General features: G+C 35.3%; 1 protein-coding gene across 1 annotated transcript in view; it reads right to left on the bottom strand.

Moving 5' to 3' along the window:
• Positions 1-26837, bottom strand: part of LRP1B (LDL receptor related protein 1B) — a 2209913-nt gene that overhangs the window by 890539 nt on the left and 1292537 nt on the right. The window contains exons 12-15 of the mRNA XM_025261770.3: positions 25286-25466; positions 18241-18460; positions 16717-16906; positions 9022-9144 (exon numbers count right to left, since the gene is read on the bottom strand). Coding sequence (XP_025117555.3) covers positions 9022-9144; positions 16717-16906; positions 18241-18460; positions 25286-25466 — 714 coding nt within the window. The remainder of the gene's footprint in view (positions 1-9021; positions 9145-16716; positions 16907-18240; positions 18461-25285; positions 25467-26837) is intronic.

The raw sequence follows: 26837 nt of genomic DNA, 5'->3' as shown, positions 1-26837 counted from the left end.
CAATCAGAGCAGAAAAAGAAATAAAAGGAATCCAAATTGGAAAAGAAGAAGTAAAGCTCTCACTGTTTGCAGATGACATGATCCTCTACATAGAAAACCCTAAAGACTCCACCAGAAAATTACTAGAACTAATCAATGACTATAGTAAAGTTGCAGGATATAAAATCAACACACAGAAATCCCTTGCATTCCTATACACTAATAATGAGAAAACAGAAAGAGAAATTAAGGAAACAATTCCATTCACCATTGCAACGGAAAGAATAAAATACTTAGGAATATATCTACCTAAAGAATCTGAAGACCTATATATAGAAAACTATATAACACTGGTGAAAGAAATCAAAGAGGACACTAACAGATGGAGAAATATACCATGTTCATGGATTGGAAGAATCAATGTAGTGAAAATGAGTATATTACCCAAAGCAATCTATAGATTCAATGCAATCCCTATCAAGCTACCAACAGCATTCTTCACAGAGCTAGAACAAATAATTTCACAATTTGTATGGAAAAACAAAAAACCTCGAATAGCCAAAGCAATCTTGAGAAAGAAGAATGGAACTGGAGGAATCAACCTACCTGACTTCAGGCTCTACTACAAAGCCACAGTTATCAAGACAGTATGGTACTGGCACAAAGACAGAAATATAGATCAATGGAACAAAATAGAAAGCCCAGAGATAAATCCACGCACATATGGACACCTTATCTTTGACAAAGGAGGCAAGAATACACAATGGATTAAAGACAATCTCTTTAACAAGTGGTGCTGGGAACTCTGGTCAACCACTTGTAAAAGAATGAAACTAGAACACTTTCTAACACCATACACAAAAATAAACTCAAAATGGATTAAAGATCTAAATGTAAGACCAGAAACTATAAAACTCCTAGAGGAGAACATAGGCAAAACACTCTCTGACATACATCACAGCAGGATCCTCTATGACCCACCTCCCAGAATATTGGAAATAAAAGCAAAAATAAACAAATGGGACCTAATTAACCTTAAAAGCTTTTGCACATCAAAGGAAACTATTAGCAAGGTGAAAAGACAGCCTTCAGAATGGGAGAAGATAATAGCAAATGAAGCAACTGACAAACAACTAATCTCGAGAATATACAAGCAACTCCTCCAGCTCAACTCCAGAAAAATAAATGACCCAATCAAAAAATGGGCCAAAGAACTAAATAGACATTTCTCCAAAGAAGACATACAGATGGCTAACAAACACATGAAAAGATGCTCAACATCACTCATTATCAGAGAAATGCAAATCAAAACCACTATGAGATACCATTTCACACCAGTCAGAATGGCTGCGATCCAAAAGTCTACAAGTAATAAATGCTGGAGAGGGTGTGGAGAAAAGGGAACCCTCTTACACTGTTGGTGGGAATGCAAACTAATACAGCCACTATGGAGAACAGTGTGGAGATTCCTTAAAAAACTGGAAATAGACATGCCTTATGATCCAGCAATCCCACTGCTGGGCATACACACTGAGAAAACCAGAAGGGAAAGAGACACGAGTACCCCAATGTTCATCGCAGCCCTGTTTATAATAGCCAGGACATGGAAGCAACCTAGATGTCCATCAGCAGATGAATGGATAAGAAAGCTGTGGTACATATACACAATGGAGTATTATTCAGCCATTAAAAAGAATACATTTGAATCAGTTCTAATGAGGTGGATGAAACTGGAGCCTATTATCCAGAGTGAAGTAAGCCAGAAAGAAAAACACCAATACAGTATACTAACGCATATATATGGAATTTAGAAAGATGATAACATAACCCTGTGTACGAGACAGCAAAAGAGACACCGATGTATAGAACAGTCTTATGGACTCTGTGGGAGAGGGAGAGGGTGGGAAGATTTGGGAGAATGGCATTGAAACCTGTAAAATATCATGTATGAAATGAGTTGCCAGTCCAGGTTCGATGCACGATACTGGATGCTTGGGGCTGGTGCACTGGGACGACCCAGAGGGATGGAATGGGGAGGGAGGAGGGAGGAGGGTTCAGGATGGGGAACACATGTATACCTGTGGCGGATTCATTTTGATATTTGGCAAATCTAATACAGTTATGTTAAATTTAAAAATAAAATAAAATTAAAAAAAAATGATGTTTGCTCATATACAGTTGGCACTTTTCAAAAACAGATTACAAAGGCTACATTTTCATTTTTCATAATAGGTTAAGGAAAATTGCTTGAAAAACAGTAGAGCTTACCTCCTGAGATAATTTAACTTTTGTATTTACTGTTTCTGATAATGATTTATATCAATGTCATTAATACATATGAGTAATCACTTGTAACAGCAGTTAGGTATCACTTATATCTATAATGACACATATTAAACATATACGAATATTTTTGACATTTAAAAGTTTGTCTACAATTCTTCTAAGCCCTATAATTTGTTGGACAGGCATTTCTTCTTGGTGTTTCTACATGTCTTGTGTCAGCTTCTTTCTGGACTATTTTTTCAAGGATGTTTAAATAGCTAACAGCCTTGGAAGATACAAATGGTGCTTCCTTTTAGAATAGAGAGCAGGTTTGCTCCTTAACCAGGATCATAAAAGATAATATCTCCCTTCAAAGCAAAGGTTGGGTAGATTTTCTAGCAGACTTTTAAGCTCGAGAGTTCTTCATCTGTGGTACAAACACATTCTGTGTGCCACCTCTACCTGGCCTCTCTGGGCCTAGTCTTCATATGACGTGGAGGTGGGATGGAGCAAGGAGAACCAAAGTGAATGTGCAACTTAGTGACCTGCTTTGATTAATAAAATCCTTTCTGCCTGATCCAGGAATTGCATGTCTTTTGTCTAAATCTATGAAACTCTGGTGGGCTAATATGTTAGTTGGCAACGTGGGTAAACTTTCAGACTCTTCATAATCATAAAGATTTTTTTTAAGATGTTGAGTTCTAATTTCCAGTATCTCCCAGGGCATTTGGCATCATTACTGTACTCAGCCCTAACCCACGCCTTTCAGATGTAATCAGTAGCTATATCACAAGAAATCATGTTATCAGTGCTGACTAGGTTTGTTCAGGACATAATGTAAAAGACAGGTCATCTTTGAGCCCACAATGCCCATTATCACATTAAAATCTAATGTGATAGGTAATAATATGGATAAGATAGCAATTTAGACATTCCAAAATGTGGTCTTTTTCTTAGCATTCACCTACCTGTGGAACTGGGTAGCAACATTATCTACCAAATAACCCAAACTGATGGCCAGGAAATCTACCAAATCTTGCAAGAATCAACATGATGATGAAGCAAGTACATCTAGCATCAATTAAGAGGGTGAATAGCTTCCATTAAAAAATAAGATCTTTATTCTGTACACCTTGCACAAACTTCTACAAAGGCATTATTTTATAAGTAACATTCACATATCTTGTGTTTTCACAAGATTTTTGACTATATGAAGGACAATGTCACATATTACAGAACAAAAAATGCCTAGAATAGAACCAGGTACAGAAGAAATGTTCAAAAATACTCGTTGCCTGACTTCCTGGAATTAACAGAGGCTGATGATTCTATATTACAGCCATTATTGCAGTGAGATATTCTATCTCTGGAGATTGAATAAATACTTTAATACTTCAATAAATGCATTACAACTTCAACTGGCTCAGCAATTAATGTTCTATCACCTGAGAACATGAACAGAGTTAGTTTAAAGGGTGGGGGGGGAGATATGTAACTAGAAAGAAAGAGTGATAAAGTTCTCCCCATAACCAAAACATACAGGAAAAGTTCCACCATCCATGTCACTTTGTTCCAAGGCTTAATATGATGGAACCCATGTTGCACCTGGGTATTTAGGCACAACCATGAATTGCTTTCAGCATATTAACAGACAGTATACTTGTAATCTTGGCTTTAGAGTTGTACTTGAATTTGAAAACTGATTCAAAACCTATAATTCTACTGTCAGGGTCACTTCCAGTAAAAATATTATAACATCATCTCACTAGTAAGAAAACTGATAAAGTAAGAAAAAATCCTTTAATTTAGGCTTGAAAATAAAATGACATGAATCATGACATGCCTGGCAAGGAACTGCCAGTTTTCACATATCCTATGATACCTGCTGTTAGAGCAGTGGAATTAGAAGGTCTCTGCACGACCCATCAATAAACTGCAAGGGAAATATGCACTCCAGAATTAACCCTTTTCTTTGGTAAAAACTGGTAGAATGATTGATAGTGTTAATGTCCAGATTATAAAGAAGTAAATGAAGAAAGCTTAGTAATAAACTTTTAATTATTTTAGTTTTAAATCATATATTTGTACTTCAGTTCAGTGTTTGAATTTAATACATATGGTACTGACCTTGGTTTAATAAGGTTTGGTGCCCAAGAACAAATTTCTATGTTTCTAATTTTGCTTTTCTTCTCTTCAACCCCATCATGGTAATCTATTCTAAACTAGCTCTTATCTCCTCTCTCAATTGATGTTTTGCTGTTGACTATACCAAACTTATGATTACTTAGTAATAAAACCATTAGTCTAAGATAAAAATATAATACAATTTCCCAATTGTTCCTGTATGTTTCACATTAGGATATGTTTATTTGCTTAACAGGTTTTTTTTTTTTTGTTTTTTTTTTTTTAGCATTTTGGGAGTACACCATTTCTAACTATTCCTTGATTTCAATAGGGGAAGAGAAAAACCTAAAAGAAAACTTGAAGTTGTAGTTTGCTGAATGACTCTGTGTAAGCCTGCCCATATAGGAAAGCAGTGTGAAAAATGCTGCTACGGTTTTTGAATTTTCTCCTTATCATAGCAGGATGACCTTTCATTAGATAGAGTGGTCTTCTGAGCAGCCAACCTAAGTGGTACATAATCTTCTGTGAGTTCCTATGCACAGGAGGCCATAAATATTCATCTGGATGAGGCTTCTAAACTTTTTACTGCCTTAAACTTTTTACTACACATTAGATTGCATATATCCTAGAACATAAGGCTTGTCACAGCTGAACAGATAAATGGCTGAGCCATAGCAGAGCACTGTTTTTGACAGAGGAATATATCTGGTGCTCCAGAAGGTGAAGAAGGTCACAGAGCACCACTGACATATAATTGTGCAATGCTACCCTTGGATGACCAATATTTTGGTCAATGTTTAAGTTGATCTCTTGGGTAAGGCATATTGGAAAGTTCTATTCTTTTTCCTTTTCTTCCAGGCCACAAAAGAGGCATTTAAATAATTACTGTGCTATTGTCTCAATGCTCTTGACAAAATTATTATGCTATTTAAAAAAAAAGTGACTATCATTTTTTAGGAGCTTATCTTACTTTCTTGGTATTATTCTTGTTCTCATTTATTAATTTTCTATGTTGTGATTTTCCCTTCAAAGTTATCAAGATAAATTAAAAAGAAATAAACTCACTTGATCAGTGATCAACTGGTTTTACATATGCTTCTACAGGGCATTAAGTTCCCAGTTACTACACTATACCAGGTCTCATTTCTAATTGTGAGAAGATTTGACCATGACACAGGAGGTTCACAAAAACAAAGAGCCCAGCCTACTCTCATTCTTAATTCTTTCCAGGCATGGCATTACAATGAATCCTTAATCAACCATGTAGCATACCAATATTTTTTCTGTTGGATGAATGCCTCCTCTGGCATTGCTTTCTGGCACAAATTCATCGAGAAACAACCATTGGTGTCTAATTCTGGCCTGACCATCTGCCAACGGGTTTTTGTTCATTTGATGCCAGTTCAGTGAGGATGACTAAAACCAGGAAGATCATATTCAATGACTGCAATATATATTTTTTGTTTTGCTACAGATTTATATTTAAAGCCTGTTAAAATGTTATTCCAGTTGAATAACAAGTCTGTAATCTGGCCTAAACTAAGTCAGAAGCCCAGAGGAATGAGCATTAAAGAGAGGTTAGCGACACCCTGATACTTGTTTGCCTTTTGGTCTGCAACCATGAACTCCATGTATTTGTGTCCTTTGGAACTTTAATTTCCTCATCTGCAAACTAAGACTAAATTATCTTTATAAAAAATTTGCTACTAAATGAATAGAAACTGGAATAATTTATATAAACACACTTTAAGTTTTTTGCAATAAATTAGTTACTATAATATTTCTCTTAATTTCACCCATTACATTAGAAAAGAATCAAGATAAGTTTCATGCCATATGAAAAATCTAGTAAAATTTTAAACTTCTGATGCAATAACAAATTCTCAAATAGTCACCTGCTTTTATGATTTAACATTGTTTAGTATAATATCTATAGATAAAAATACTAATTCTATCCCCTTTAATTGAATTGGAGTTACCTCATCTTTGAATTATAAATATTAAAATACACCAATAGTCTCACAGTAATCTCCTTTAACTTTCACCATATGTATAGTCACATATAAACTATCATATCAAATCTCTTAACATCAGCTAAATTACCAACATTGTGCATAGTATTTCCTTACAAGCAAAAAGTTACCGAATTTTTATTTATACAGAGATACTGCTGCTAAGTCGCTTCAGTCATGTCCGACTCTGTGCGACCCCATAGACGGCAGCCCACCAGGCTCCCCCGTCCCTGGGATTCTCCAGGCAAGAACACTGGAGTGGGTTGCCATTTCCTTCTCCAATGCATGAAAGTGAAAAGTGAAAGTGAAGTCGCTCAGTCGTGTCCGACCCTCAGCGACCCCATGGACTGCAGCCCACCAGGCTCCTCCGTCCATGGGATTTTCCAGGCAAGAGTACTGGAGTGGGGTGCCATATATATCAATATAGGTATAGATATGCCAACACATACTGCTGCTCCTAAGTCGCTTCTGTCGTATCCGACTCTGTGTGACCCCATAGATGGCAGCCCACCAGGCTCCCCTGTCCCTGGGATTCTCCAGGCAGGAACACTGGAGTGGGTTGTCATTTCCTTCTCCAATACATAAAAGTGAAAGTGAAGTCACTCAGTCCTGTCCGAATCTTCACGACCCCATGGACTGTAGCCTACCAGGCTCCTCCATCCATGGGATTTTCCAGGCAAGAGTACTGGAGTGGGTTGCCATTTCCTTCTCCATGCCAACACATAAGGAATCCATAATTTTTAATGGGGGATAAGAATAAAGGAAATAGAGGCAAATAATACATAATATCATAGTTTACACAATTAAAAATTAAAGAGCTAATTAGAAACTTTAAAGCTTAAAAAGTCATCTAGTTATTAGTACCTGATGTATACACTTTCCTTCCAATTACCCATGTTGAAAACAAAGATGAAAAATAAAAACTCTTAAGATTACTGAGAAATCAGCCTCTTGATCATTTTATTGACACTATCCTTACTGAATTTTGACTTTTTTGCAAGACCAAGAAGACGAGATTTGATATTCACTGAGAAGCCTCTCAAGTTATTCCAGTTGAAATTGAATAAGCTCATCTACCTTTAGGTGGAATGAAATGCCCTTTGCTTCTGCAGTACTGACAGTAAGGTCTGTGGCGACCATAAAAAGGAGACACTGCAGTGCTACTTTTCATCTTTGAGAGGAATTCTTGGGGTAGAGCAAAGGCAAAAATGGACCTGGTGAAGATCCACAAAGGTTACTATCTTTTGTATGTATGTGCCTCTGTGTGTGTGCATTTCATCTGTTCTAATGGCAAAGTCATCCAGCTAGAGTAGCATAGAATCTCATTTTGTACCAGAAGAATAGTCTTAGAAGGATCTATGCTAGAAATCAAACTGAGAAAGATACACATGAATCATACCATTTATCCCAATAACTAAGATAAGATTTAATATACCAGGCAACTGGACAGACTTTCTGCTGTTCAGAGCAATATTTAATACCTGTCTGTTCCCAAACTATAGGTCTTGGTAGATGTCTTCTCTTCTGATGTAAGCAAACAACAACCAAACAGATTACTAAATAATATCACTGAACAAAGGGAGGGATACCATCTGATGAATCAAAGGAAGTACACCTTAGAGAACTATTTCCTACAGGCAGTGTCTTATATAGGCAATTTAAAAAATTCTATTAATAATGGGGGAAAAAAAAACCTTGCCCATGGATAAATTCATATTTGTATTCTGAAGTATATTAGATCAAAATATTCTCTAGTTATAAAGAACATTTCTAGAATTTTGAAGACAAATTTTGTTTGGTCATTAAGTAGCAAGTGCAATAAAGATTTCAACTAATCTGCAAAATCATTTCTTTTAGAGAAGAAAAGATGTGGAAAAAATAATAAAAATGTTGATTTCTAAAGCTATATCTATTTATAATGCCATTATTGAACAATAAACTACTAGAGTGTTTTGATGTGGATCCTTATAACTATATATCATAGAAGTTATTATTATTTCTACTACTGATAATAATCATAGGTAATAGTTGTTGGATTCTTACACTGGATGATACACATTGAAATGCCCTAGTAGTTTATTGTTCAATAATGACATTATAGATAGATTTTTCATTTATATGCAGTTACAGTTACTGATGGTGAGGATCCCTAACAATTTCAAGAAATATTTTCTTCTGTGGCATATAATTATTTTTAACTTTTACTAAGCTAGATGTTTCCCTGGTAGCTCAGCTGGTAGAGAATCCGCCTGCAATACAGGAGACCCTGGTTTGATTACTGGAGGAGGGCATGGCAACCCACTCCAGTATTCTTGGCTGGAGAATTCCCGTGAACAGAAGAGTCTGGGGGGCTACGGTCCATGGGGTCGCAAAGAGTGAGCTACAGCTTAGTGACTGAGCAAAGCATAGCACAGCACAAGATCAATGCAGCGGTGCCAGAAAACACAGCTAAACTGCATTATTATCATTATTCATTTGTATATTAGATATTAATTCCTTTAATTATTTATAGTCTACTTATACCTAAGTTATTATCTGAATTTCTCTTTCCAAGTTTGATTTTAATTCCTTTGGTTTCATCTACTATTATTTGTCAAAAAGACACAAATAAACCATGAGTATAACATGAAAAGACGCTTACATATGCAATTGGTCCCATTTTCATCTAAAAGTTGATTATCAGCACAGGCACATACTCGGCCTCCTGGGATGGCCAAGCACAGTGTACTACAGCCTCCATTATTGACTCGGCACATATTGTCACCTGCAAGAAGAGTGAAGAAACTACGTCAGAGAACTCTTGATTCCATACAAAGTTAGCCAGTTGGGGTTCATGTTCTTTTTAGGAGATGTTTTGTAGGCATACAAGTGTACACACATATATACCATGGACACATTCATGTAATCAGGATTCCGTAATCAGAATTCCTGCTGAATCATAAATCAAATCTAAAAAGGCTTGAAAATATATAATGCACTGGTACATAAAAGGAATTTACATGTTGCTTGGAAGATATAGGGGTCTGTGTGTAGATAGGCAACAGAAGAGAAAAAGACAGAGTGGACTAAATGGTGTCTGTACAGGACAGATTCCTAGAAGAGGCCTTGTATATGCAAGTTTGAGTTCTTCAGAAAGTAGTCTACAGACAGGCATTATGGATGTGCCTTTGAATCCCAAATAAACAGAAAGGGTTTCCCTGGGGGCTCAGATGGTAAAGAATCACCTGCAATGAAGGAGACCCGGGTTCAGTCCCTGGGTTGGGAAGATGCCCTGGAGAAAGGGAATGGGAATCCACTCCAGTATTCTTGCCTGGGAAATCCCATGGAGAGGGAAGCCTGGTAGGCTACAGTCCATGAGGTCGAAAAGAGTCAGACACAACTGAGCGACCAACACCAAACAGAAAGCAAACAAACACTGGGGAGATGGGAGGGATTTTCCTTCCTCTTTTGCAAGGAGTAAACTGGCATGTCAGTGCATTGAGGAAACAAGGAATGCAGGCTGCCTGTGAAGGCTTAAAAATGAGCAGCCTCACTGGCTTCGGAAGAACGTACAATACACAAGGGTAAAGTGGTGTCTCGGGAGGAAACAGCCGAGGCACTGACTAGACCTCGATTGCTATCAATAAAGCAGGCTCTAAGGGAAATTCATAATGGTATTATTCATGAACATATGTGAGACACTCTTGGAGACTCAGATAAAACTGAGGTACATTTTTGAAGAGGCCGGAGAATCTGTTCTATAAAGGTGTACATCAAAGTAAAATTTAGGTTGTCATCATTTTGATGCTATTCATTCCCACAAGTTGGAAAGATGAGGAAGAAAGTCTCTTTTCTGAGATACATAGGTGTAGACCAGCAGCCCTGGAGAAGGAAATGACAACCCACTCCAGTGTTCTTGCCTGGAGAATCCCAGGGATGGGGGAGCCTGGTGGGTTGCCGTCTCTGGGGTCGCACGGAGTCGGACACGACTGAAACGACTTAGCAGCAGCAGCAGCAGCAGACCAGCAGCCCCACTGGCAGTGTAAATGCCAGGATCATTTTACACTATGTATATACCTTGCATTTTCCAAGGTATCAATAAATAACATTTAAATTACATCAGAATATTTTACCCAAACATTAAAAATTAAGAGTTTTAATTACTGGGAGACATATAGTCAATAATATGATGATTAAAACTGTATTGGCAGTTAAAGTTCAAGGGCCAAAAATGTGACAAAAGTGACAGACTAGGCCATTATGCTTTGGGCTTCAGGGGTTAGATGTGAAGAGTATGAATAAATGAGCTAAAAAACTTGAAATATTGCTATATGCAATAAATATTTAACTCACTCCCATAGATTATCATTGTGTCCTCAGATCAGAAAAAAAATTAAAGTGTATAATTATTTTTTTCTCATTATTCTGAGAAGTAAATTTAATTTGCAATGTTTATAAAAATTAAATATATATATATATATATACACACATATATATACATTTTTTTAAAGGCTAAAGAAATTAAGTTCAGTTCAGGTTTTTTTCAACAGGGAATAAAGAACATTTTTAGGCAACTTCCAGATTTAGTCATATTTATTCCAAGACAATGGAATGAACATATAATACTTCATAGGATGCTTAGGTGTTCTGTCTACATTATGCACATTTTGTACAGGATTAAACTACATAGTGAATATTTTAGTAACATACAGAATCTGGAAAATGAGAATTAACTCAAAATATTTTAAGAAGTATATGAATAATATACAGCAGTAAGAAAAGAAGAAAGTACTAAAAACAATATTATGCTATATTTTCCTACCAAAAATACATGCTGAAAGTCATACTCTTTAATTCATCAGCATGATTCATACTTACTATTGCTATTGAATATAAAATTTAAGTATTTGGAAATAAATTACTATATTCAAGACTTAAAGTATATTCATTTTCTGTGAGTACAGTATATTAAAAGAGAGAAATTGGTATTTGTACTGTCATGATAGAAATTCAAAATCTAAATTAGTTTGAATAATTCCATATCTCATTAGAACTGCTTAGAATGTTTTTATTTTAGTTACATCCCATTTTTTTAAATTTATCACTTAAACATATTCCAGATAGGATTTATATAATACTGAAATGTTAATACCTTGCAAAAGTAGTCATATAAAAATATTTTCTTGAAAACATGACTGACTACAAAGAGCAGTAAAATCTTTACACATAAATATCAATAAAAGTGTTCATTTTTTTTAGCTTTCATTTTGAATATCTATAATTCATCAGTCCCAGGGTTAGTTACCTTGCTGCTAAGTCACTTCAGTCGTGTCCAACTCTGTGCGACCCCATAGACAGCAGCCCACCAGGCTCCCCCGTCCCTGGGATTCTCCAGGCAAGAATACTGGAGTGGGTTGCCAAGTGAAGTCGCTCAGTTGTGTCCGACCCTCAGCAACCCCATGGACTGCAGCTCACCAGGCTCCTCCGTCCATAGGACTTTCCAGGCAAGAGTACTGGAGTGGGGTGCCATTGCCCTCTCTACACTTTTATTTTAATTTAAGTTTATAATAAAATTATAAAGATAGGTTTCATCTCATTGTGGGTGAAACTACTGAAGATCTAAAGAATTAAATGCCTTCTCTAATATTTAGAAAAAAATATATAAATAATCATTATAAAAGTAAGGATTTAGAGCACAAATTATTATTTATTTCCAGGTAATTCATATTATTTCTTTTTTCATATATTTTCCAAATGAATAGAAATAAGAATTTATATTAATCTAAAATTTATGCTCCTATACTCTGACTTGTTTATATATGACAAAATAAAATTAGATCAATAAGGGTCAGAAAAATAACTGAAAACAACAAACTAAAATTCTAGATTAAGTCATTTAGGAAGTACCTTTTAAAAAATGAAATATGCAAGGAAAACAAATGACGAATAGTTTTTTAAATGAAGTTTAAGGTAAGGTCTGTCTGGACCAAAAACATTACCTTTTTTCCTCAATCTAATAATTAGGAGAAGTAGGATTCTTCTGTCCCTTACAGTGTCTGCCACAGACTGTGTAAGTGAATGAATGAAACTTATAGTTAGCAAGTTGAATGACAGAAACAGTTATTTGTGTGTGTAGAAACAAGGTACAAGTATGTGGACAGATATGTCTGTTGTAACAAGATAAAGTATCTTGTTTCTATGTGAGTAAGAATATATATAATCTGTGCTACATAATTTGCATTTTAACGCAGACTAAAGATATATTTTTAAAGGTGTATCTGATATACTAGTGCTTTATAGTCTAAGATTGTTGAATCCTCAGTTCTATAAATGTGTAGTCCAGGGACTCTTTATATTAAAAAAAATAATTGAATAACAATTTTAATAATAATAAAATTACAATGATTAAAAAAAAACACATGTCCCTTTCCCATATCTAAAAATATAGTAGCTATATAATTTTAATAAATTAAAATGACTACATAAATTAATGATATAAAACTCTTTTGTGGTCAGATAAACTTGAAATTGAACCCTGGCTGCTTATTTTCTGAGGAGAATGGCTACATTTGCCTGACTCTTGGATTTCTCATATGTATACTATAAATTAATAGGACTTATATTAAATGTCTTCTGTGAGATTTAAATAAGAATATTTAGCTCACTTACTGGTATAGTTATAATTACAGTTAATAATTAGTAAATTTCATAACCCCATCATGGATCACAGCCTTGTCATGGTGAAGAGTATTGTCCACTCCTCAGATAATTACTAGAGCCAGCAGGCTTTCAGAAGTGGGGAGAGGGGAATATCAATTCTGGACTCATTTTTAGTGCCTTTAGGATTTGAAACTTCTTGGTCAAGAAGCACCAGTTAGAACTAGACATGGAATAATTGACTGGTTCAAAATTGGGAGGGGAGTATGACACGGCTGTATACTGTCAGCTGCTATTTAACTGATATTCAGAGCACTACATCACAGAAAATGCCCAGCTAGATGAATCGCAAGTTTGAATCAAGACTTCTGGGAGAAGTATCTACAACCTCAGACAGGCAAATGATACCTTCTAATGGAAGAAAGTGAAGAGGAACTAATGAGCCTCTTGATGAGGGTGAAAGAGGAGAGTAAAAAATCTGGCTTAAAACTGAACATTCAAAAAACTAAATCATGGCATCTGATCCCATCTGTGACTGCAGCCATGAAATTAAAAGATGCTTATTCCTTGGAAGGAAAGTTATGATCAATCTAGACAGCATATTAAAAAGCAGAGACATTACTTTGCCAACAAAGGTCCATCTAGTCAAGGCTATGGTTTTTCCAGTGGTCATGTATGGATATGAGAGTTGGACTATAAAGAAAGCTGAGCACCAAAGAACTGATGCTTTTGAACTGTGGTGTTGAAGAAGACTCTTGAGAGTCCCTTGGACTGCAAGGAGATCCAACCAGTCCATCCTAAAGGAGATCCAACCAGTCCATCCTAAAGGAGATCAGTCCTGAGTGTTCATAGAAAGGACTGATGTTGAACTGAAACTCCAATACTTTGGTCACCTGATGCGAAGAGCTGACTCATTTGAAAAGACCCTGATGCTGGGAAAGATTGAGGGCAGGAGGAGAAGGGGACGACAGAGGATGAGATGGTTGGATGGCATCACCGACTCGATGGACATGCATTTGGGTAAACTCGGGGAGTGGGTGATAGATGGGGAAGCCTGGTATGCTGCAGTCCATGGGGTTGCAAAGAGTCAGACACAACTGAGCAACTGAACTAAACTGAACTTCACAGCAAACAGATGGGGAAAAAGTGGAAGTGGTAATAGATTTTAGTTTCTTGGCCTCCAAAATCACTGTGGACAGTGACTGCAGCCGTGAAAGTAAAGATAGTCAAAGTTATGCTTTTTCCAGTGGTCATGTACGGATGTGAGAGCTGAACCATAAAGAAGACTGAGCGCTGAAGAATGGATGCTTTCAAATTTTGATGTTGGAGAAGACTGTTGAGCTTCCCTTGGACTGCAAGGAGGTCAAATCAGTCAACCCTAAAGAAATCAACCCTGAATATTCTTTGGAAGGACTGTTGCTGAAGCTCCAATACTTTGGCCACCTGATGTGCAGAGCCGACTCACTGAAAAAGTCTCTGATGCTGGGAAAGATTGAGGGCATGAGAAGGGAGCAGCAGAGGATGAGATAGTTAGATAGCATCACTGACTCAATGGCCATGAATTTGAGCAAACTCTGAGAGACAGTAGGGCTTCCCAGGTGGCATGGTGGTAGAGAATCTGCCTGTCAATGCAGAAGATGAAAGAGACACGGGTTCAATCCCTGGATTGGGAAAATCCCCTGGAGTAGGAAATGGAACCTATTTGAGTATTCTTGCGTGGAAAATTCCATGGACAGCAGAGCCTGGTGGGCTATAGTCTAAACTGTTAGAAATAATCAAATGTGACTTAATGACTAAACAACAACAAATTTCATATATTTATCATAGAAGCTGATCTATTACTTTTAATTTGATATGGGAAATTATTCATCAACATTTTTAAGAATATTGTCCTTAAGTAATGATGTTATTCTCTGAACATGCAGGAAATATAAATGCACTTCTGAAACTAGATAATAAAAAGCTAAAAAACTGTTAGTTTTATGTAATTGCTATACTTTCTATAAATTATTTTAGGAGAGGATTATAAAATTGTTCTAGACAGCTAATGTAAATGAAAAGGAAAGAAAGCTTTTCAATTAAATGAGAAGAAACAATTTGATATGATAAAAACATTTTGACCATAAGCCCCTAAAAATTACTCAGAAATTAATTCCTAAATGTAACTTTCTGTTTAGTATGATTATATATCTATTGTTCTGAAATTAACTGGCATATTACCAAGTAATTTGATAGAGTTTTTCCTGATTACTAATTTTCTAACACTGAGTCTAAAAGTTTGGTTGTGGCATTGATAGCATTCCTAAATATTTTTCATGGTGTTCCTGTGGTTGTGTGTGTATGTGTGATATTAGCTATCATCTGTGTATTTATATGCATGTACTCATAGGCATATATATGAATACTATATATAAATATACTCTATACTATAAATATAAGCTTTTTCTTTTATATTAGATATATGGAACAATTTTATAACCCTCTCTTTAAATACCTCATAGTATATACAGTCATATACTGTAGAAAAACAAGGTATAAAGCTATATAAGATCAGCTTATTTTCTTCCATGAAGAATTAATGATATGTAAGACATGGTTTTCTATTCAATTACAAGTTTATTTTCAAAAAGTCTATCAAGTATATTTAATCAAAATTTATATGCCACTGATTATTATGTTTCTAAATATTTATTAATATTTAACATTCAAAAGATGCAAAGATAAATCCCACTGAAAGAAAAATGTAACATGATAACATGTTTGCATTTGAACACCAGAGAACATTTTGTTTTATAATCTGACCACTTTAATCAATGTAGAAAAAGGTAGCAAATATTTAGATTCAAAGTAGGTTATCTAATTTCAATTCTTTTGACCAAAAAAGATGTTGACCAGGCATCATTTCTATATTCTATTGTCTGCTCTTGGTAATAAACTCAAAGTATTGATTATTTCTCCTAAGTTAATGAAAAATAATCAATTTGGCTGAACACATATTCTCAATAAGACAACACCCTGAGTCATACAGCAAATTCCCACTGGCTATTATTTTACATATGGTAATGTATATGTTTAAACGTTATTCTCTTTGTTACCTAAATTCTGAGTAATTCTGTTTGTGGATAGTCTAATAAATATTAATAACTCATGCAGATTAAAAATATAAAAATCTTTTCTGATTTAATAAGACATGAATATCAGAGTAGATTATTTCACTTTCATAACATCTATAATAATTTAATATACCTCAAATGTATATGAATTGATCAGATAAATATACTGATATTTTTAAAAATACTATTATCCTTATATTATACATATATATATTTTAACATTTTCCCACAATGTTGCTTCCACACTGAAAGTTTTTCCACTTCTTACAATACTGACTCTTTGAAAACACTGAGGATTTTTACTTTAACAGACTTCTCCAGTATAAATGACATGAAAAAGGAAGTATCTGGAAAAATCCTTGAACTTCACTCTAATAGAATTTCCAGAGTTACTCACTCAGGATATTTTGAACAATAAATAATAAATTTTTATGGTAACAAAGGCTAAGATTTGATTGACTTTGGAGTGACTAGACACCTTTTATCACAAAACTTCAGCAACACTGCCAAAATAAAATCTTTATGCAACCTCTGTGAAGTACTATTATATGTAAAACTCAGATGCAATTTTACATGGTTTTTAATACCTTGTTGCTTTCGTGGATCATAAATCTGAAGCCCAAACAGGGGTGGTCTCTCACGCCTCAGTAATGTCACCTCATTAGTTATCAAATCTAGTTGGAAAATGGAACCATTCATATAATCAGTCCAGAACACATAATTCCCATGATGCGACAGTCCAAAAGGATGGTTCAACTCTTTCCCACTGTAAACAATCTGTAAAATATAAAACATTGTGAAAAATCAGAACTGACCTTTAGAAACATAACCAAATATTTAGAGAGAATACTCAAATAAGTAGAACAATGATCTAACTAAAAACTTTTCTCTTGGCATATCTGAAAAACGAATTTCACAATGTGAGCATATTTTCCTGTTTTTAGGACATGTTATTTGAAGGAGACCATTTACATTGCATCCATTTCAATTCTCTCGTATACAGAATTATACATATGGTCAAGAAATACAAATGATAAAATAACTTTGATACTCTTCCCTATCTCTTTTCTTATGATGTTTCAGTAAGATATTCTGGGATAGAAATTGATCTGAGTAATTAGTGGCATTATGTATCTTGCAATATTGCTCATCCAATAGCCAAGGGATACAACATGGTCTTAAAACACTGGGAGTGGATGGAAGGTATTGATTTAATACTTCTTAAGTCTGTAACATTAGGTTAAATGCAAATCAATCTTACTTATTTGGGGAAAGACATTTAAAGCATTGTTAGCATTAACCAATGATTGAAATAGTCTTAACTGATTAATGCACTACATTTCTCAAACAGAATCTTTAGGAGATAGGCTTGGTCAATTGTGCAAACACCCTTTTGAAAAAAAGAAGGAAGTATATTGTTCAAAGGAAACATTTTGGTAATTTCTCATATTCCATTTTCTTACTATTTAACTAAATATTGAAGCCATTCATAAGGCTATATGTGCTGAGGTGACTGACTATAGGAGAGAATTTAGAGGTGATATTTTGCCAATGTTGCCTCTCTCACACAGTCAATGGCGTCCTCCATTTCACAGAATTATTTCAAAATCATTTTGCAATGATTCTACCAAAAGAGGTAAGAAGATGTTGATATTTATTCACATCCATGGGCTCGAAATTCAGTCTACTCTTGTATTCCAATTCCAATGTTATGAAGTTCTTTATTTGAGTAAGTGAATTATAATAACTTTGTCACAATACATAGGCTAAATTTCAGCTTCAAACACTTGAAGATACTTGAACCAAATTGAGTTGGTTTGTCCTAGCAAACATCAATACTGTGGAAATACCATTTTCAAACAGCTCTGATATCCTAAGAGATTCTTTTAGAAATCCCACAAATCCTGGCATACCACAGTGAGCTGGGCCCGGTCTCCCGGAGGCAAGTGCCGGCTGCACTGCTTAATGCTCAGCCTCCTTCAGCCACCCCACAGAGACTACTGGCAGCTACCTCAGAGGGGCAAAAATAAACTTGAAAGTATTTTTAACACAACACAACAGGGCTCTGCGAAAGAAGCCCGTGGGTTAAAACAGCAGCATTTGTCTTTTACCTTCCTGTGAGTTCCATTCAAAAACACTTTCTCAATATGATCATAATAGGCATCACACCAGTATAATGTGTGGGTGTGAAAGTCCAGAGTTAAACCGTTTGGCCACAGCATCTTTGAAGTCACAAAAATCTGCCGATTGAAGCCATCCATCCAGGCCTTCTCGATCCTTCCCACGCTGTCATCTATTTCATCTTCCTCCCAGTCTGTCCAATACATCCAGCTAAGACATGAAAAACCAGAGTGCATGTGTTATTTCAATCAGCCACCAGTATAGTGGGATGCTACCTCAGGTTTGGCAGCTCCACAGAAATTAATTACATCTTGATTTTTTCTCCTATCTAAATGTTTATCTGCCCAAAGGAGGAGGTAGCTATGAAATACTCAGGGAAGTTAAGATTGGTGCAGTGGGGTGGGATGGGGGATGGGGGGAGGCGCAAATGGGAGGGGACACACACACACATATAATTGTGACTGATTCCTGTTGTTGTAAGGCCCAACACCACTGTAAAGCAATCATCCTTCAATTAAAAATTAAAGAAAAATTGTGAAGTAAAGCCAGTCCAAGTAGACACATTTCAGAAAACCCACAACCCCTACTATTGTACTTACTAGACTTGTTTATTCATTAACCTATCAGTAAGTGTCAAATATTGATTCCTTTTTTTTTTTTTTTTTGGTATTGATACCAAGATTGTGAAATGATTCTTGAGGCCTTGCTATTTTTAAATGTCCACTTATAAAACATATAACCAATTATATGATTAAATAGTAGATTGACTGGCACGACAATGATAGCACACTTAATGATCTACTCCAGACATTATTTAAGCCCTGATAAATTATTATTATTTTTCAAGACAGGCAGTTGGATTGTCTTAGTTCTAAAGGGCACAGGCATACCGGGTTTGTTTGGCCAGGTCTAATTTGTCTTCCTGATGCAAATTATTGCTGCTTATTATTACCCCCCAAACCCACAGAAGATGATTGAGCTGCACATAAGTTTAATAACAGCAGGTTGACTGACCTTGAGAGTTTGAGCTTTAATTTCTATCTCAAACAAAAGCATCTGCCTTTAAAAACAAATCTTTTGTGTAAGCTATAACAGTGGGAGAGGGGGTTTTGAGCTAATGTTCCAAATGCCTCATGAATAAGGTTAAAACCTTCCACATGTGTTGTACTTTTGGGGGTCATGTGAAAGTTCCTGAGTTACTAATTAAAGTGTAGGGTTTAATTCTGTCATCTTAAATACAACTTTATAAAGCTTCAAAGCTTTTCTAAGCTGCTAACCTTGGAAATGCCCTTTTTAAATACCTTTGCCTCTCACATGTTCTGGATTTTAAAGAATTTCTGAGGTAATTTTATTTTATTTTATTTTATTTTTTTTTTTGAGGTAATTTTAGACAAATCTGTGTTCATGACTAAAAATCTTACTGTGATCTAAGCAAGCAGAATGGGGACAGCTAAGGATATAACATACCATCCACTCGTTTATGTCAATTAAATTCTTTTTAAATTCTCTTAACAGTTTATATTTATGCTGATATTCCTTTTTAGACCTGAGGAAATATATTTAGATTGGTGACTTTAGCAAGTCAAAATGCATTCTAATCATAGAAAAAATCATGGCATTATGCTTAGCTTGTATCATGCCTGTTTAAGTGACTTTAACTTGGACAAATTAGGAATAAACAGAAGATTCATTTGCTCTAGTCCAGTACTAGTTAGGTAAAACTACTTGACTTTAACTACATAAATCAATTATGTACAAGAAGTAGAAAACTTTTTCATCTCTATTGATATCTTTCATGAAATTTTAAACAGTTAATCATAACCCAAATCACACATATATGAGTGTGCAAACATATACATAAACACACACACATACACACAAGATAATTCTCGATAGCCTGGTGCTGGTGGTTTAGTCACTAAGTCGTGTCTGATTCTTGTGACCCTATGAATTGTAGCCTGCCAGGCTCCTCAGTCCATGAAGATTTTTTAGGCAAGAACACTGGAGTGGGTAGACATTTCTCTCTTTTTTTTTTTTTAATTTTATTTTATTTTTAAACTTTACATAATTGTATTAGTTTTGCAAATATCAAAATGAATCCGCCACAGGTATACATGTGTTCCCCATCCTGAACCCTCCTCCCTCCTCCCTCCCTATTCCATCCCTCTGGGTCGTCCCAGTGCACCAGCCCCAAGCATCCAGTATCGTGCATCGAACCTGGACTGGCAACATGGCAGGCAGATTCTTTACTTACTGACCTATGAGGGAAGCCTAACATATTTTATATTGAATTACTATTTGAAAAACAGAATTGTTTGTGATGCGATCCATTACCTGAGATTATTTTTAATCAAACAAAATATAAGAAAAACAAAACTTAAATAAGTGACGCCTATCTGACAAAAATGGGTCCTCCCTGCTGGCTCAATGGTAAAAGAATTCACCTGCATTGCATGAGATGCAGGAAATGCGGGTTTGATGGCTGGCTCAGGAAGATCCCCTGAAGAAGGAAATGACAACCCACTCCAGTATTCTTGCCTGGAGAATCTGCGGACTGAGGGGCATTGCAGGCTACAGTCTATAGGGTCACAAAGAGTCAGACATGACTGAAGGGACTGAGCACACACACTCAGCACATCTTACAGAAACTAGATATGTGATCATTACCTACCCATTTCATTATCTGATTAACAGTTATATTGTGAAGCCATATAATCATTATCAAAGATGATCATTCAAAAACACACAAAATGGAAAAACCTATAAAATAAGCCAAGCCCCTCCTCCAGGGGATCTTCCCAACCCAGGGATCGAACCCAGGTCTCCCGCCTTGCAGGTGGATTCTTTACTGTCGAACTACCAGGGAAGCCCATAAAATAAGCAGGAGCTAACAAATATTTTTATAGGTGGGACTTGGGGTATCCCTCAAATAAAAATTAAGTTAAGCTGTCCTTTCTTATTACAAGAAAGAATACACCTCTATTTTTCAAGACCTGGTCAAATGCAATTTCTTAATGAAGTCTATCCCTAGCCTTTCTCTCAAAATTAGCCCTTTTTTCTGTTTCTCAGTGACAGTTCTTAGTTATTTTATTGAATTTATAGCATTTATACCTTGTATTGATTTTGATGGTGTTGCATGTCTGATAATTCTATTTTTAAATGTTCAAATAATTATGGGCAGGGCTTATTCCTTGTTCATATTTATACTCTGTAACATTAAACTTGGTTTTGTTGACATTAATCATGTCTCCAACTTAAATTGTATTATCTGATGGTCAATCCCCCAAAATTTAAATCTATAAGATTTTCTGTCATGGAATTAAAATAAATTTTACTGTTTTAAAACTTGATTGAGTTGATGAGATGATATCTAGCTTTTAACTAGAGGATGTGGTGCTCTTACTTAAGACAGGGTTATAGAAAATCCTGATTGGAGGGATATATGCATTGTTTTTGCATTTAACTTTTCATAGAGACAATGTTTTGAGAAATCAGAACTGGAGGTATAAGTTTCTAAGTTATTGGTGTAAATTATGAAATGTGAAATGTTTGGAAGAGGGGGAGTTAATCTGGAGCTTCTTAGGAACAGTCCATCATAATTAATTCCTCCCAGTTTGACAACTGTTGAGCCCTGCCAATCCTATTCTTTCACTGTCTCCTGTCTCAGTGCTCACATTTCTACTGCTATTACAAATGCTACCGTCTGTCTTTCATCACTTTTCAAAGGGAACTCCCAATGGGTTGTTTCTCATAGAGCTGTCATATGCCTTTCACTTGTCTTCCTAAATCATGAATCGAAAAAAGTATGATTTTTATCCTCAAAGCCTTCTAATTATTTTGTTGTCAGCAAAATAAGTTAAAGTTTTTAATTATGACATCGAAGATTTCTGCATAGTTCTAGTCTCACCTTCTGCTATGTTCCTTCACATGCGCCCGGCTCTAGCCTTAACGAACTCATCTCACCTCAAAATCACCACTAACTCCCCCTGCTTCCAAACAAGTGCTCATATTGCCCCTCAGACTACAGTGACTAACCTATGACCCCAAACTCTAAGCTCCTGAGGAAATTCATTTGGAAAGCCTTTCCATCCTCTAAAGTTCAATTCTGAACTTTAAAACTTCAAAAATCTTTTAAAATCTCGGTAAATTCCCAAAGAGTATGCATTTAATTCTACTTTAATTTATAGATAAATTGTGTGCTGTGTGTGTGTGTTTGTTTCTGGGGTGTGTGTGTGTGTGTGTGTGTGTGTTTACACCAATCACACTGCTTTATAACATCCTTGAAGACATTTATCGCCTTACTGATTTCTATTTATCTATACAGTAGTTACTTAACAATGTATTTTAATAAACAAATAAATGAATAAATCCTTTACTAATTCTATAATTGGTTCAGAAGCTTTTGATAAGAACATAGTTCTGAACAGAGTAATTTTTGTTACTAGGCTATTATGGCAGAGAATATCTCTGATGCTTTCCTGTGTACAGCTGCAAACGGTATTATGGTAGAAAAAATATGAATAAATCAGCTTTTTTCTGAAAATGTTTTGCTTAAAATTATATTATGCTATTTAAAAAATTATATTATGCTATTTAAAATGAGCTTTTCAAACTTAAATCACATCTTCATTAAAAAAAAAAGCTTATATTACAGTCAAGCAATTATTTGGATACAAATTCAGATGGTCCTATTTCTACTTGTCTTCCAGACCATTCGCCACAGCATAGTAAGATGAGTTTGCTTTTTTAATATAAATTGATGATATCACAACTCTGTTTTACACTTACACTGAAGAACAAAGTTCTCATCAGGGTACACAAGGCCCTGCTTTCCTTTCGATTGTATCTTCAGTCACTTTTCCCAGTTGCCATCCACAACCAGCCCCAACTGTCTTCATTGCAGTTCCTCTCACCACTGAAAATCTTCAACTGCACCGTTTTCTTGATCTGAACTCCTTCCTCACTCTCTATGGCTTGTTCCTTCTCTAAACAAAGTTTCAACTTAAATAATGGCACCGTAAAGAGGCTTTTCAGCAAACCTATTTAAACAGTTTTCTGTTAGCTCCTTCACCTTAACATGCTTGTTTGACTCCATTTCTTTGGTCTCTAGAAATTACATTAATTGTTCATTTGGTACTTATTTACTGTTGCATCTCCCCATTCCCTTCATGTAACACAAAATGCTTCATGAGGGCTAAGACTATGCCTGTTTTGTTAACTACTGTAGTTCTAGTGCAGCACTCTGAGCATAGTATGTTTTTACAGGAAAAATGTGTGTATACATGTATACACATATGTATACACATATACGTACATACATATATACGTGCTCATGTCTGTTTTTTAGGTTGGTGTATGATAACAATATTCTATTTAAAAATCTGATGAGAGAAGTAGAAGACTCATCCTTTGTAGCATTAGAGGCAAACATAGGATTAGCCGGTAGATAGGTTCTACAGGGATGCAGAAATTGACTTAATGAAAAGAAAAAATGTCATATCAGATTTGTCCCTAAATGTTTTGAATCATGTGTTTACATGCTGTAGGTTTCAAATCTAAACTGGATGCTTGCCTCTTAGGAATGTTTAAAATGGATTCCCGAATCTGAAGAAAGAGACAGGACCAGGGACCTGAATTTCCTTCCAAATCATCTGGTTCCATAATCTCTGCTCAGTGTCATTTCCCTTAGTACCTGAAAAAGCCTTTAATTCTACTGGAAAATATTTTCCTCTAACAGAATACTTAGAAAGAAGATTTTGTTTTAAGATATATTTGAAACATCTTGCCTCAAGGAAATTTTGAAAATGTGGATTGAATATTTTCTTTTAATATTAGGATTGCCTTGGTTTAAGGTCAGAGAGATGACTTGCTTTAAAAGTCTGGGAATAAAATAGAAATTTAAAGAATCCACACATAAAACCACTGAAATTACTTTATAATTATGCCTTACAAAAAATCAGTGAGTTCACCTGCTGCTTAGGTCAGCCTAGAAAGAAGCACCCTGATTGTATCTGGAGCTATTCCCAACACAATTTTAGGAACAGAAATCTGGTGATCTCAAATTACAAGTGAGTCATGTGCTTCCTAGTCAATTATTTTTTGTATATATGTGGTACAGTATAAAAAATAAATTTGTTATCCTATTCTGAAACACAAACTATGAAGGGGATAAAAACCACAGACAAAAACTGAACATATGAAATATGCATACCACTCATTTAATTCTGAGATTCTATTAGGAATTTTCACCTTTTTTTTCAGTATTTTCATACATCCAGTATTATTTATATTCAGGTTAGCTCTGAGCAATAATATAAGGAAAATACATTCCCATGAATAGCACAAAATAATCCATCCTAAAGAAAGTAGCACCTACTATTATAAAATGATGTCACTATGTGGAAACTTTGGTTATATCTAAAATTATATGATTCCCAATCTAGACTAATCAAGAGTAGTGCAGTAAAGTGGTTTTGAATAAAGTCTTGAGTTTAAATATTTATACAATTTCTTAATAATCAAAAAATTTTGGCAGATTTGTTACCAATTTCTCTGCAAAACAAGAACAAGAATAGCAATTAAATCAGAGGATTTTTATAGGGAATCATGGACAGAGCACAGTAACCTATTTAATACAATGCCTGGTCCTTAGTAAATTAACAATAACAAAAAGTTGCTATTTTCTGAATACATTAAATTTCAATAGTCTTTAATTAAAAGTTAAATCAATTGATTTGTTGGTTTGAATTTTTTATCTTGGTGTCAGTCCATCTAAAACAGAGAATGATAGTGTTGTCCGAATAAATCAAGTAAATATATTCTTTATACAAATGATCTATATCAGTCCAATGTATTTTGGTAAGTTTACTTAGCATATTCTCTAGGAGAGGAAATCATTAAATGAGTAACTTTTCCTAATCAGGTCATTGATATGTGAATGCACATTTGGAATAAAACTTACTTCTTTTAGGTATGCAAAAACCAAATTTATCTAGCATCATTTTCTTTATATAAAGCTAATCAAACATCTCATACCCGCTAACAGGATCCACCACAATCCCTCTGGGGTGGGACATTTCTCCCTCTAAGAGAGTCTTCCGACTCTGAGAAGCCTTTTCTAGCCTGGCCACATTAATAGTCTTCCTATGGCCATCATTTGTCCAGTACAGGTTATTTCCTATCCAGTCCACAGCAATGCCCTCCACATTATCCAGATCTGCAAAAAGCAAAAACAAGAAAGAAACAGATTTTATATTACTGTTCAGTACTTATGTTCTACTTAATAAAAAGTTTAATTGTAAAAGGAATACATTCTGATCCGTAAATTCTTTTAGTCAGACTTTTGCCAATATCATCCGTAGAACAGATTTCACTTTTGTTTTGAACATCATATTATGTGAATGACAGGCCCTTTCTTGAGATATTTTAATTGAAACAGTAATCTGCCAAAAAATAGGAAAATATATGATGAGAGATAAAAGGGTGAAAATGAGTCTTCAGAATATAAATATAGTTTTATAGGCTGTTCAGAAGTAAAATGTCAAGTAGCGTGATCAAATAGCATGTTCAAAAGTAAGCAGGTTTAAACATGTAATATATAATGTGAATAAACAAAACAATGCAAATGCCTTTTTGCCAAGAGGTGAAGAGGTTCAGTGGAAGAACATCTCTGAAAGCCCAGAAAAGGTTGTCTCCATGGAACTGCAGGAAGAGTGAACTCAAAGAAATGCTAAAATATTTCTGTATATTCTAGACTTACTTTGAAAAAGGACAGCATTACTGGTTCCTATAAGAGACAAGCACTGATAATTTAAAGGAATACTCTAAATATATAATCATATGAGCTCCTCTAGTTCAAATCTTTATAGAAAGGTAAACTCTGATGTTTATGAATGAAGGTTGACAGTCTATTATCACATAATAGCAACAGAATAGATCCCCAATGTAGCGATTTTTATAACTACACTCTTTCTATGGTCTTTTCCTCACTTTTATCTATTATGTAAAGCACTTTCCAAACTGTACACATCATAAATATAACTCTGTTCCTCTGGCAGAAAAAAATTACCATGAACTCCTTCTCTTCTTTAAAAACCCAGGAAACCGTTGTCTCTTTTCCTTCTGGTGTAAGATAAAGAACTGACACTTACTGGATACAACAACAGGTAGGAGTTTATCAGAGACAGAGATGAGCATTCACACACTTCTGGGAAATCTACATGACAGTTTAGTACAGTCGCTCAGTCATATCCGACTCTTTGTGACCCCATGGACTGCAGCACACCAGGCTTCCCTGTCCATCACCAACTCCCGGATCTTACTCAAACTCAAGTTTGTTGAGTTGGTGACACCATCCAACCATCTCATCCTCTGTACTCCCTTTCTCCTCCCGCCTTCAATCTTTCCCAGCATCAGGGTCTTTTCAAACGAGTCAGTTCTTCGCCTCAAGTGGCCAAAGTATTGGAATTTCAACTTCAGCATCAGTCCTTCCAATGAATATTCAGGGCTGATTTCCTTTAGGATGGACTGGTTGGATTTCCTTGCAGTCCAAGGGACTCTCAAGAGTCTTCTCCAACAACACAGTTCA

The sequence above is a fragment of the Bubalus bubalis genome, chromosome 2 (genome assembly GCF_019923935.1).
Source record: "Bubalus bubalis isolate 160015118507 breed Murrah chromosome 2, NDDB_SH_1, whole genome shotgun sequence".
In the NCBI taxonomy this organism is placed as follows: Eukaryota; Metazoa; Chordata; class Mammalia; order Artiodactyla; family Bovidae; genus Bubalus; species Bubalus bubalis.
The sequence above is the reverse complement of the archived record's forward strand: the minus strand, read 5'-3'. Positions and strand labels throughout refer to the sequence as shown.